The sequence below is a fragment of the Amphiura filiformis genome, chromosome 9 (genome assembly GCF_039555335.1).
Source record: "Amphiura filiformis chromosome 9, Afil_fr2py, whole genome shotgun sequence".
NCBI lineage: Eukaryota > Metazoa > Echinodermata > Ophiuroidea > Amphilepidida > Amphiuridae > Amphiura > Amphiura filiformis.
In genome coordinates, this window is record NC_092636.1 from 65,909,174 (window position 1) to 65,923,784 (window position 14,611).

At 34.2% G+C, this 14,611-nt stretch overlaps 1 protein-coding gene across 2 annotated transcripts in view; it reads right to left on the reverse strand.

Moving 5' to 3' along the window:
* Positions 1-1,861: 1,861 nt before the first annotated feature.
* Positions 1,862-14,611, reverse strand: part of LOC140161329 (probable protein phosphatase 2C T23F11.1) — a 54,795-nt gene continuing 42,045 nt past the window's right edge. For both annotated transcript variants that reach the window (XM_072184810.1, XM_072184809.1), the window contains exons 9-10: positions 11,501-11,707; positions 1,862-10,966 (exon numbers count right to left, since the gene is read on the reverse strand). In XM_072184810.1, the coding sequence (XP_072040911.1) occupies positions 11,522-11,707 (186 nt within the window). In that variant the 3' untranslated portion in view covers positions 1,862-10,966; positions 11,501-11,521. The remainder of the gene's footprint in view (positions 10,967-11,500; positions 11,708-14,611) is intronic.

The window sequence follows — 14,611 nt, forward strand, 5'->3', positions numbered from 1 at the left end:
GATGCGCGACCTGCTCCACCTTGAAGTAAACAACTGAAAATATTTGGGCAAAAAAGTTTTATTTTATCTTTAAATTGCACTATTTTGGGGGTAATAGAATAGAAATAAAGAGTGTAGCATTATCCTTTACACCCAAATAATGTGTCTTTGGCAGTAAAAACAAAGTTTAAATAATGAGTTTGGCTACACCTTGCCCATTTTTACTGCCTTGGACACATCATTTGGGTGTAAATTATACTGCATTGCCATATATTTTTAAAGTCTGAGGGTGACATTTCTGATCTTTCAAACAATGAGAAGCTGCTTTTGCCTTGGTCGGTATTGCTCGTTTACAATTCACATGCTAGATCTGTATGGTTAACACTAATCTGTCATTCAGCATACAACAAAATGATTCATTTTGTTGGCAGTTTCAGCAAATTGTAGCACCTACGTATGCATTTGATATAATTTGTGTTTGAAGTTTTTTCTCTCCATGAGAGGGCTTTATTATCAGGCCTTACTGGCCATTCAGCCATCATCTGTATCTTCAATATCAATTTTATGTAATTGTATAGATGTTATTATGGAAATAAATGATTGCTATTATTCGAATTAAATCAAGTCCGTCACATTCATTTTGAGTGATTGCACAATGCATATATTGTTTGATAATCCACAGGAATTGCTAGGCTTTTACCATTATGCCAATAAGCAGACCCACATTAAGAGTTCAAAAGGGTTAAAAGGGTTCAATGGTACTCGTCATTTGGGTAAGGATCAGATAAAGGTAGACAAACGATGGTTTGAGATTTTAGGAATTATTCATAGCCTCTTAAAGGGCAGGTCTATTGCAAAAACAAGTTTATCTCTATTCGAAGAGAATAATTCGTACATTACAAGTTGACACTCATTGCTATTTTTTTATGCGCATTTCTCCTGAAAAAAGAGAAATTGTGTGGGCAAAGTTCGGGCTCGTACGTGTTCTTCCCCCGTTTGAAGCGAAATTAATTTTCAAGGCAGCGGGCCACGACATAAGTAAATGAAGCGGACACTATATCATGCTCTCATTTACTTGTGTGACAAGTTTGACATTAGCAACAATGAGTTTTACTATTATTTACCATAACAATATGCAGACTATTGTTCTCATTTCGTAAATAAATCCTCACACAGTATTGTTACTATGTGTTTGCTTTGTTATTTCATCCAACTGAAACTATAATAACTATAGCATTGCAATTTTGCACAGGGAAATCAGATACATGAGTTTGTAGACTTAACACAAACTCAAAGCTCAAATTATTTTTTATTTTTTAGCCCAAATATTTCTCATGATATTGATAATTGTAATATCACAATTTACTAATATATAAAAAAAGAAGCGGCTGATTTGATCCATATGTTTAAAAACCATTAAATTTGTAATACTTAATTCAGATTTTTTTTCTGTGAACAACAGTATACGTTCTGTGTATTGAGTATGTTTAAAGTCCCTTCTCGCACAGCAGGCACAGTCATTTCATGACGTAAACCTTTTTCTAGGTCAAATCTGTCTCGTTCGAAGGAACTCATCTCTTAAGTTGGTTTTTGCGGGATATCAATTTTAAACGTCTTATTTTCTCAAAAAAGAGTCATTTTCATTGTCCTCATAATATTAGCTTGCCAATGATATGATGTTGTTTTTGCAATAGACCTGCCCTTTAACCACAGGGTTGGTGGGCTGCAATAGCCATTCAAGACACATGGTATGAATTGCATATGAGATATGGGCTCCATGAACAAAAAAACCTGATGGACCTGTAAAACACCTTACCCACTCAGGGTTTTTTGTTGGGGAAATGGAAGTTTTAAGATAAACAATAAATCAAGACACGGTCTCTTCATGGATATACATTTTTTATTAATTTGAAATTGATTTTACATGAATACACATGACCATTAATGCAATCACTGCATATTTGCAAAGTGTATGAATGCAACACTTGTATCTGCAATGTCTTCACAAGGTAGTTGGAATAGCCGGTTCAGGATTTATGGCATTAACCATTAATCCCTGAAGAATTTGACGAAGTGATGGAAAATTAGAAGCAGAAACAAGAATTAAACCTCAGAGCAGTTACTGCAGATACAAGTTAGTTGCATTCAATATGTTCACCCACCATGTAAACATGTGAGCTTCAGTGCACCCAAGAACTGTCATCAAGTATACAACTTTTGAATTGTTATAGTTTTAATATAGTAATTACCATTAATGTCTGCAAGTAGTGTTTTTAATGGGAACAAACCACAGAATGAGGATGAGGCCATGTAAATGGTCCTATAGTCTGTATACCTTCCTTGAGTCAGTAAAGTAAAATCAAATGTTGAGATTTTCTTCAAAACTTAATTTTTGCAGGAATATGTTATGCTAGTTGGATTCTTTGCATCATTTCCTTTCTGAAAATGTATACTTTTATATATTTCTCATCATTGCATATAGATAACAATAAAATACAATATCTGAATTGCTGACTCAAGAAAGGTATACAGACTATAGTTTAGTTGCAAAGCTGATCCCCTCCTCATATGTAACATAACGATAACACATCAAGTCAAATTGACATATAAGAAGTATATATGAAATGTTACACTTACGGGTTATGATACTAATTGCATTCATATGGCTTCACCGATTAAAAAAAAAAAGTTTATCACTGAAATATGTAAAAATCCACACCCTGGCACATAGTAAACAAACAATTCTATATAACAGTTCCCTTGTTCACTGAAGTTGACATGACTTAACATCAAACACTGGATAGATTACTTAACCACCAACTAAACGGAGGAGGCTAGAACAAAATTACATTGCAAACACTACATGACTGAAACATCAAAGCTTACAAAACTGGCTTGATGTTATTAGTTTTCAAAACTTACTTAAATTCTGTACACTTTTCAAAAATATACTGTTTACATCACCTGAATGTAAGACAACCATTGAAACAAATCATGCATTATAAAATCAATTTCTAGAAACAATATTAGCAAATAGATTTCTAAAAACAAACAAAAAAGCTGCAGAAAGAAAAAAATGAAGAAAAAAAAAAAAGATGTTCAACCATAATGGACCTATTTTTCTTGTATTTCCTCTTTCTAAATTCTGACACATCACAAATTCAAGAATTATAAAGAAAAAAACACCAATGCAGATACCATAGTAATATGTTCACATCCATCCATTATTAAAGCCATAATGTACGTTCTTATAATATGAAATTGGTTAACTAATTTTTTTCAAACCTAATTTTTTGGCATATTTGTAATGTTTACAAATGTCCCAACTTACACCTACATGGAATCGGCCAAATTTGTTGTGTTTGTAGGTCAACAGAGCAATTTTGACATCATGGTTTTAAGTCCTCCATAGAATTCCCATGTTAAATGGCCAAAATAGCCAGTGGGGTTTAAACGGCCAAAATAGCCAGTGGGGTTTCTTTCGATCACTTTACCATGTTATATCAGCCTAAAATGGATAGAAACCCTTCCCGCCCGCCTTCCCGGCAGTTATTACCAACATTATTTTAAACAATAACAAAATTAAAATTTGACAGAAATCATACATTATGGCTTTAAGGTGACAGATAGAAAATTAAACTTTTTGTTATGGACACACATACTCGTAATTGCATTTCTGGTATCTAAATCAGGGAATCCAATTTTTAGAATTGTAGAACATCAAATTTGTCCAATAATCTTGCTGACGTCAGTTTCTAACTCTACTCAACTTAAAATTGAGTTAATTAAATGTCTATTACATAATAAATTGTTTATCTTGATCCATCATGAAACAACAGCATAAAGTAATTAACTTCAATCTACAAGATTGCACATGGGCATTACAATGGTCAATTCACTCTATGTACACAATTCGACCATTTAGTTTTTCTGTTTTCAAATTCTGTTACGCTCTTGAACAATTTCATTATTGCCCTCTCTTGGCTTCAACCGTCAAATTTATCAGTTCCTGAAATATACATACATGCAGCTCCACATTCTCTTCTTGAAACAGCCACGACAAAATCAACGCAGTCAAAGTTTATGCCGAAGAATTTGACATTAAAACACCTTAAAATTTTCAGTTATGTAAACATTCCTGCTTTCGTCAAATGGCAATGGTTATTTAATAGGTTCAGTGACCTTTTAGACACTTTAGAGGGATTATTAGTGTTTTGCAGAACTAGACCACCCTAAAACTCATCAAAAAGCAAATTTGTGCATTTTTTGGAGCAAGCAAACAAATGTTCTCTTCATCAGATTGATTTCACATGTGCCATTTGTTTGCCAATGAAGCAAACAAATGGCACATGTGAAATCAATCTGAAAAAGAGAAAATTTGACCTTCAAAATAAAGTACATACACACTTTAATTATTGTGCGAGTAAGGCTATCAAATTCTGCAACCTTGGTTAACAAATGTATGTACGAGAACAGACAATGCTGGAATGGCAATTTACACCTACAGAGTGAGATGAAATGGACATGTTCTTAGGAGGGGTCATTCATCTTTTGTACAGAGCACCACCTGTAGCTAGCTTGCAGTCAATTTCAAAAAGAGTAGGATGGTAACTTCAGAGCTCTGACTATGAAACTTGTTATCATTTGCACCCTATGGATCCTGAAAATAAACACAGCATACTTTGTACACTCATGCCGGCTGCCACCGAGTCAACGTCAGAATCAGGATTGTGTGGAATGGACACCCAGTAGTGTTCTAGAATACACAGAGTTTCCTACTGCTGAAGCGACCATCAAATCAATAATTTTCCCATAGCCCATGACTCTCCCAATATGTCCTAGTGCAGTACATAAGACTAGACAAGGAGTGGGCCAAGGCTGTACGCATAGAGAAAGTGATCTGAATTTGAAATTAAGAACCTGTAGCCCTTATAAATTTTGATATTTATATGCTATACATATGATGCAAAACAATAATAATAATAAGTCTAAAAAAAATTGTTGTGTTGCCCTTAAATGGGAAAAATCAGGATGGCGGGTTTAGGGTTAGTCAATTATTTTAATAATGGTGATAATCGCTTAGAGACTACTTTCAATAAAACATTAAATTTGAAGAGGAAAACATTAAGATTTTGAATATATGTAAAAATGGTCATTAATTTTTTTTTCTTCAGGATTTAGGGTCTGTCGCAGAGGGCAATACAGCAATTTTTTTTTGAAAGAGTAATACATGAAATATTAATATCTGGATGATTTTTGGACCCCTAGGTTCACAATGTTAAGATTTTATACATCAATTATCAAGGATTATGCATTTATAAATGATACAAGTTCATTAATTCAATTGCTACGTTCATCAACACTGATTATTCAATTGTTATGTTCATCAACACTGATGAATTATTAAAAATCAGTACAAGGTGAATACCTCTATATGCCACCCATATGTGTGACCCGCTATCACAAAATGAGTCCTGGCTGCTGTGTTGGTGTTCTTTGTCTCACATTCACCTGTTCAATCCAATAGTATGTCCATACACAAAGGACATACTACTGGCTTGTACAGGTGCGAGGCAAACAAAGAACATCAAATCAGCATCCAGGATGTCTTGAAACTACCAATTTGCGACTTTACACTCATTTCGTGGTAGCAGGTCACACATTTGCATGCAACTTAAACATATATTATTTAACCAGATTCAGCTACCCATAATTCACAAACTGCTTTTCTTTTCCTCTCCTCTCAATCTGGTTACTCAGTTTCGCCTTTTTCTTACACTCCTCTATTTGTAGTAAGTTACTTTACAATGGGACAGCACTGATTCAGTCTGTAATGACATAAACAGCTGTGTGCACCCAGAGAGATTAGGACTAGTTAAGAGTTACTTTGAGATTAAGAGTAGGGTTAGGTTTTAGGGTTAGGATTAGTGCTAAGATTATGATTAAGAGATTACGTTTAAGATTACAGTTGGGGTGGTAACCATAGGAGATTCAACTAACAAGCGATTGCTATGTTAAACTAATTATCCTTGGTATGCAGAATTCAGCAACCTTGCCAAGGCTCGACAGGGTGGCTTTTTATATACTAAAGTTATACAATATCACTAATTTTACAAGATGCAGGACTTATATGTACTGAGCTTGAGTCACAGAAAGAACAAATCCTGTTTGGTATAGGTAATAAACAAGAAAATACAAGGTGACAATATCCTACATACAATTTACTACTGACACATCAAATACAAATCAAGAAAATCAAGTCTCACAGAAATTACAAAAAATACCTCATGAACCTGCATGTGGTTTGACATCTAATTGCTATAGGAATTACACCATCATGTGACAGCAAACAAGCAGGGCTTGGCTTTGAAGCACAGTTGTCTATACATCTTCTTAAAAGGTCTTCCCAAATTCCTCAGGTGTGTGACAAATTGCTCTCCTAAAATATCTACCATCTCATAAATGCTACAAGAAGAGTAATTTACAATTCTTGTACATGAAATTGGTTTTCCACAAGTTCTTTAGCAGTGTTATTAATTGCTCTCATCACAAGCTGCTGACACTAGTGCACAAGTTGTTATGTCTTGAGATTGGCTCTTATAAAATATCTGCTAGATACCATCACAAAGTGCTGTCTACATGCAGTACACAATTTGTAAAGCATCCTGACTGCACTTCCTGACATCTCTCCAAACACAATCAGGAGAGCAAATTGTGCTCACCTGAAATGCTCAAACTCAAGCCCTGAATAAGATGTGTCTACAACAGCTGTCCTAGGTTTTGTGGCTAATATATCATACAGAATATGAAACATAATATATTGTCTTATGTTTGTTTGTGATTATATGCAGTGCTTGAAATATGGCTCTGCCTTGGACCAAACGCTGGTTATCACCATGGGTCACGTGAAGTGTCATACATGTATATTGGTCCCAGACATGACATCACATAAAGCCTTGTATCTCACAAAATGCAAAGGCAACTATTGCAGGAATATTTGTTTGCACCTGAAACATAACAATTAAACTATCAAAACTCAATGGTTTAGAACTGAACAACGCTATAACTCTCTATTCACAGTGTGGCAAAATAACGTATGAAAGAACTGAAACCAATTTCTTATGCCGCAGCTGATAAATATTGTATTTACTATCATTTTCACAAAAGTTTCATTGTCATACATTCTGTATGGAAAAACAAAACCCAATAGGTGTGTGTATGGTTCCTGATTCAAAATACCCATTTGGTACTAACAAACAACAAGTTCACCTAGATATATCATTTGAATTATTCTCAATCTGTTACGGCTCATTTTCCAACTGACCCATGTAACTGGAAAATCTAAAATGTCCATTGAAACCTGTGGTATCCCGACAGAACTATGATACACACACATCACCTTGTTTAGTATATTTACTACAGATGCTGTACCATATTGAGCAGAGAGAGAAAACAAAAGGGTATATTTATTTTACAAGATTGAGTATTATGGCTTATATGCATGCAATATTATTATAAAAATATACTTTACCCACTGTGCTGACCAGAATCCTCTTACAAGATAATTTCAAAACATTGCAATTTACCTGGTCACTGCAATTCAAAGTTTGCATATTTTTTGCTGAATTACATATACATTTGTCATATTCTACATATCATGAAATGCCGACTTTTAGCATGGGGAATTAACATCTTATTACATTGGTGTTTGCAGTGTTTTGAAATGGGAAGAAGTGAAAATTTACCAATCCTAACTTGTATGTACAAAATAGCCAATGTGATGATCTAAGAGTAAAAGAACCAGCTTTGATTAGCTAAATGTCAAACCACTTATGTTTCAGCCAGGATGTCACCTGTCAAATAGTATGAGAGCTTACGAGACAGGTGCCATGTTCAATGCTTGTAAATGTCCTTGCTCCATTACATTCATATCAACACACCCACCAGTGAATGGAATCTATACTATATTTCATGCTGGCTAGTCAGTGACATGATACTCACATATATCTATGTGGCATCTTGAGTTAGATCTCATGATTTGCCAATGAAATGCTCACTGATGTCACTGTCTAACCAAGATGAAAAAAATATAGTGATGCCAGAGGTGGCAGCCTCTTTCTATTCGCCGTCGAAGTGATGTAATAATCGGATTAACTACAATAGCAATAGATTAATACAATTTTTGAACAGATCGCCCTGCACTACACGCAGGTTGCACTCATCACCTGAGTATGTCTGCAATCATAGATTGAATACAATACCGCTCTTTTCAAAGATACTAATCATACAGGTGCGAGTGATTAGTATTTCTTTGACATCTATGGTTCAATGCATGATAGGTACATCAATACATGAACATTGTAGTGCAGGGCAATCTATTCAAAAATTGTATGCATCTATTGCTATAGTAGTTAATCCTGTTACATCATCATTTTGATGGTGAATATACTGATCAATTGGTAAAAGGCAACATTGCACAATGTTTCCATCACTGTATGGTCCATCTTAGTACAAATTTATATAGGCTGTCTCAAAATGATTGGTATTAATCAGTTTTCATGTTTCATGGAAACCGTACTACCTTGTAATATGAATCTACAAATTAGGTAGCTCTAATGCTGTATTAGGCTATTCCATTTGAAATATATACCCCTTGTGTGGAAGATGTCACTGCAACATGTAACACAAATGCACTTGAACTATCTGGTCAATCCATATGGCATATATTTTGTGTGTTTCACATTGAAATCCAGTTAGATATCACACAATTTGGCACATATTTTGGAAATGCTGTTTGGAGTTCCAGAATCTTACACACCTTTTCCACTGTTTTTGAATGAAAATGAATCTGGATTCTGAAAAGGCTAAAACTGATGAATTTGGTTGAGAAATGGAATAATCCATTTTAAAGTGGTAGTCTTGTCCCTAATCACTAGAAACTGATGGATACCAATCATTTGGATACTAGACTGCATGAGGTCACATGGAGGAGAGAAACTATCCATGGAAGATAAAACTATTGTACAATCAGTAACAGCGTATGGTGATTTGTCTATTTCTAAATTGACAAGTCTACAATACCCCAATGGGGGAGGATGTCATAAATTTTGGTCTGATTCACAATCTATGCAGGATTTTAAATGTGGGATTAGAACAAAGGGGCTCCCAGGCAGTGATCAAGTGGCAACCTTTCACTGAAATCTGGGAAGGGCATTGGCTGTAAATTTTGATAAATTCCTGTTTAATTTAACTATCCAAAAAAATCAATTCTTTCTGCGACCTAGAATGAGAAAACATTGGGATTGTTTGCTATATTTGATATCGCATAGCCATCATTTTCACCTTTTCAGTCCCATTTTATAGGGTCATTGTTGGCACAAGCATAGGAAACCAACCAAGACCCTGTAACAACCTCCCATGGGTCAATACTATATATACTGCTTTTGGTATTAACTTTAAGCACACATGGTAAGCCTAAAATCTGGACAGGGATGTCTATTCTTCTCTAATTCACTAACAGGGTTGGGGAATTATTTTGCCCCTTTTGGGGAAGATATTTAGGAAGAATCACAGTAGGGTCAGGGAATTATTTTGGCTTTCTAGAAGAATAGACATCCCTGAACTTGATGCAACCAACCTGACCTTGTATCATCAGGACAGAATTGTGCAACATATATACAATGTGGCAATACTTCTCCTTTTATGGTAAACATTCAATTGTTGAAGACAGATTCTTCATAGCCTTGGATGTAAGACTGTGGAAATTCTGCTACATTGGTTTGTCAGAGACAAAACCTGTGTACATCTGATATATTATTAGGGTCTTCAAAAGTATGATCATAACACAGCTTTGTGCATAAAGCACATTATCGCTGAATTATGTTCATCTTTTTGAGAAACCATCACTTTTGGGACATGTTACAATAAGGATTTGAACAAAATAATGTATTGCAAACACTAGATCTATACACTTTACAGCTTTATAAAGTATAAAGCTTTGTAGAAGTAAGTATATTTGTAAGGAGACAAATATCTTAAAACATACCTCTTACAGTACCTTCACTCTAACGTGAATCTCTGACATCTGAAGGTCATAAACAGATCATATTATGCTAACCTTTGACCTAATAAAGTCCAAAGAGTTCAACAAATATGACATGATCCATAAAACTGGGTTTATATTCCATGTAAGCCTACACCAAATGTTAGCATACTGTCAAAACTTCATTGAGGGATTATACAGCATTATTCTGTAAGGTGTATAATCCAGAGATGCCAGTGGAAGTCTGTTAAAAATTTCCTGAACAGTTCTCACATAATTCAATGAGGGTCATTCTTTTCATTTCCCACTACAAACAACTTGTCTCCAGACACTAACCTTAAATTGAGATAATCTCAAATCAAAAGCTTTTACTAACACTACAGCTTTTCCTTTTTTTTTTTTCTTTTACATTTAAAACATACAAAAATCTACTTTGAAGTTTGCGGAAAACGCTGGCCGAAAACAAATTAATAAGCACACGGATGTACGGCATATAATTATGTCCCTTTTCTTCGCCTGTGATATGATACACTTTACAATTGGCAGCAACAGCAGCATGTTGATGGTAGCATGGCCACACACCCAAAGTAACATGAGTGTTACACTTAAAGGTGTTTCTTTAGGGTGTTTCAAGTTTCTTGCAGCATTGACAGGTTGCTGGTTGCTTGGCTAAACTTTGTTTTACCTCAAGTTTGGAAGTGATATCCGTGCCTTTGAGCGATTGCGGCACAAGCATGCCGATGAACTGCCCTTGCAGGCGTGTGTGTATACACTCTGAGGGAATTAGGCCAGGGTTTGCAAACTCTGCCAAATACCCACCTGCGTCACTCCAAATGTGAGGTGAAACAATGTTTAGATCATCCCTCCCTCCCTCCCTCCCTCACATAGGATCTAGATTTGGTTTGGATCAAGTCTAGGGGAAGCCACATTGAAGCTAATGTTAACCTGCAAATGAGAACAAAAATAAAGTGATATTAATGCAAGGCATTCTTAATTAGATTGTATGAGGTGCCAGATGTACTACATGGAATCAAATTGATGCTACTATCCATAAATGGGACAATCCAATACACATATCAGGTAGTGTTACATTTATTTAATGATGCTGTGAAAATATTTGGTTCCACGGGTACAAAATCATACCAGAGTGACCCTTCCTCCCCCATGGAGAGTAGGTCAATGTTCAATAATTTGACCAATTTTGATCAGACTGTACCTGGGCTCTTGGTCCAAAAGAAGTTACAAAATGCATATACCAGCTATCACTTCTTAACCTGTCTGATACACTGCATGTTTTTAATATGAACTATGCTGAAGTATCATTGGAAAGACTTGTGCCAGCATTTCTATACTTCTCATGAAGTGAGATCTGGGATTTTATAACTTCATCTCTATGTTCAATTCTTACTCCAATCAAAATTATGACACAGAAAAAAGTTGACAAAAATAAGTTTCCCTATTCACACAAATGGTACTTACCTATCTGTACGGTTACACCATTTACAAAGAAGCATCCACTCCATTCCATGGGGGTGTGTCAGGTTTTGGTTGTGCACATTTGGTAGCCAAATCTTCATATTTTTCCCCTTGTAACAGGCACACTAATATGACAGTCATGTTGTCGCACCCTAATCCCCCCATTTGGCAGTCTGGTGCAAGACATCTTGTCATTAAATCTTCGCATATCTGAAACAAGAATGAAAATGAATTAATAATAAAATCTAGTAGGACCAAGATAGTAAGATTAACATGATAAGAACTTTTATATGGGTCATTATTGTATTCTGGGGTCCAATGGTGTCCGGTTATGACCGACATATAATTTGCCCTGAATTTTGAAAACTGTAACAGGTATTTGGCCTATTTGTAATTTTTTATACAAAACAAGTGGGTTATTACTAAAAACTTTCAAAAAAGAAATTGTTAACAGCTATTTTTAATTTTTATTACATGTAAGGTCTCGAAAATCATGGACACCACTTGTGACAAAAAAGATCATCTACATCTGGTTGCCTGTTAGTTTCATTTGTGACCATTGCTTATTTTTTTTTGGTCTTATTGAGTGAATAGGATGTATACTAAAATTGTATTATGAAAGAAATGTTAGAGACAAAACATCTGTTAACAAAGACAGCGCTTACGCAAAGTACATATTTTGGTGTCCGCGTTATGCGCGACGTTATGACCGACATGTAAAAATGAAAAATGTGCTATATTTTTTGAAAATGGGGTAATTTGTAAACAACAAATACTTCAAATGATATATTATGACATGTTTAAATATATGACTGACAAATGGAAATTGCAAAATAAGTTGAATTAAAGTTAAAGCTGGATATTGTACGACAAACTGGACACCGAGTTATGACCGACACATGAAATTGAATAATATGTCATAATTTTTAAAAATTGGGTATCTGATAAACAATGAATACTTAAAACAACAGTGTGATATGTTTAGATAAATTTGCAGGTCAAATACACTTTTCAAAGTATGACATAATTACAGATAGCTTGTAATAATAATAATCTTTCTTTATTGAGGGTAATTCCACTTCAGTGTCAAGCACTGCTTTCCAAGCAGGCCCTCATACAATTATAAATAATGTAAAGTACATAAATTGATAAACGGTAAATACACATGATAAATCAAAAGCATAATATTGGTTACATATGGCAAAGATTATATAAAATACAAACTAAAGTTAAGATGTTCTTATAAAAGTACAATTTATAAGGGAATAGAAATACAAGTTATTTAGCAGAAATATTTGTTTGCACTTTAAATTGATACAAAGACATATTATTTAATTCTTTCCGGATTTGAGGTGCAATTCCATTCCAAGTATTAGCAGCTCTGACATGGAATGTACACGCTTGCCTGAATTTGAATTACATTTTGGTACAACCAAAGTGTTTGATGTATGATTCCTGGTAATATGCATATGACTATCATGAACAAATTCAAATTGAGATGATAGATAAGATGGCCCTATATTTCTTAAACACTTAAAAACTAATGAGAAGTTGATTTTGCCATCTATCATTTAGTTTTAACCACTTTAGTGCACTCATTAAGTTACTTATTGGTGTTCTAATATCTGCAGATAAAATTGTCCTGGCTAGCTGATTTGTAACACTTGCAGCCTTGTTTGAAATTCACTAGAAAAATTACTCCATACAGAACTTCCATAATCAAATTGAGGCATAACAAGTGCATTTGATAACATAACAATGGTTTGACGAGGCAGGAAGTATTTAACACGCCTAATGACACCAATTTTTTTAGAAACATTTTTACATAAATAATCTACATGAGCTGACCAAGAAAGTTTAGAATCAAGTTTTACTCCAAGATATTTAAACTCATGAACTCGTTCAATAATAAAACTACCCTCATATGTTAGATTTATATCATTAAACTTTTCAAGCATGTGGTTGGTACCAAAGATCATAAACTTGGTCTTATCAACATTTAAAGTAAGTTTGTTTATGAAACCAATTTGCTACACTGTGAAGACTTGACTCTAGTTTAGCTTGCATTTCCAAAACATTCTTTCCTTTACACATTAAACTTGTATCATCTGCATACATAATGGTTTTACAGTTAACAGCATTAGGCATACAATTTACAAAAATAATAAATAACAAAGGACCCAAGATTGAATTTACACTAACTGTTTGAGATCTTTCATACAAATATGATTTAAACCACAGAAGCTCTCTGCCTTGAACACCATATTTTTCAAGTTTTTTAAGAAGTATTTCATGGTTGACCGTGTCAAAAGCTTTCTTTAAATCAATAAATATAACACCAGTAGCAAATCCACTATCCATGTTCTTAAGAATAAAATCTTCTACATTAAGTAAAGTTGTGGTAGTTGAATGGTTGGCACGGAAACCAGATTGATCTTCAGAGAGAAGACCTGCATTAGTCATAAACAAATACAATTGATCATGAATGGCCCTCTCAATAATTTTGGAAACAATTGGAAGAACAGAAATGGGCCTATAATTTCCAACATCAGTTTTGTCACCTGATTTATAGATTGGTGTTACTTTTGCTTTTTTCCATAGAGCAGGGAAAATAGACTTACTTAAAGATATATTACAAATATATGCAAGACAATTTGAAATGTAAGGTCCAGCTAATTTGAGCAGCTTGACATTAAATTCATCTAGACCAGTTGATTTATCAATCTTCATATTATGTATCTGATCAAAAACAAACTCAGGACTAATTTCCTGGAATTTAAATGTAGATGATGAATTACATTGTTGAGAGCAAATAGAATTACATGTACAATTTACATTTTGCATTTGTATCAAATTTGTTTCCAAGTTCATTACCAATTGATGTAAAATACTTGTTAAATGTGTCTGCTGTATACTTAGCATTTGGAACATCATTATTAGAATTAATGTTAGGCACAGTGGATGATTTACTGTTTGGAATAATTTTCTTAATACTTTTCCACAGTTTTTTACTATCATTCATGTTATTAACAACAGCTTCATTACAATAATTCTTTTTAAGATAATATCTCATATTGTTAACTTTATTCCTTAAAGTTTTTGCCATATCCCAAT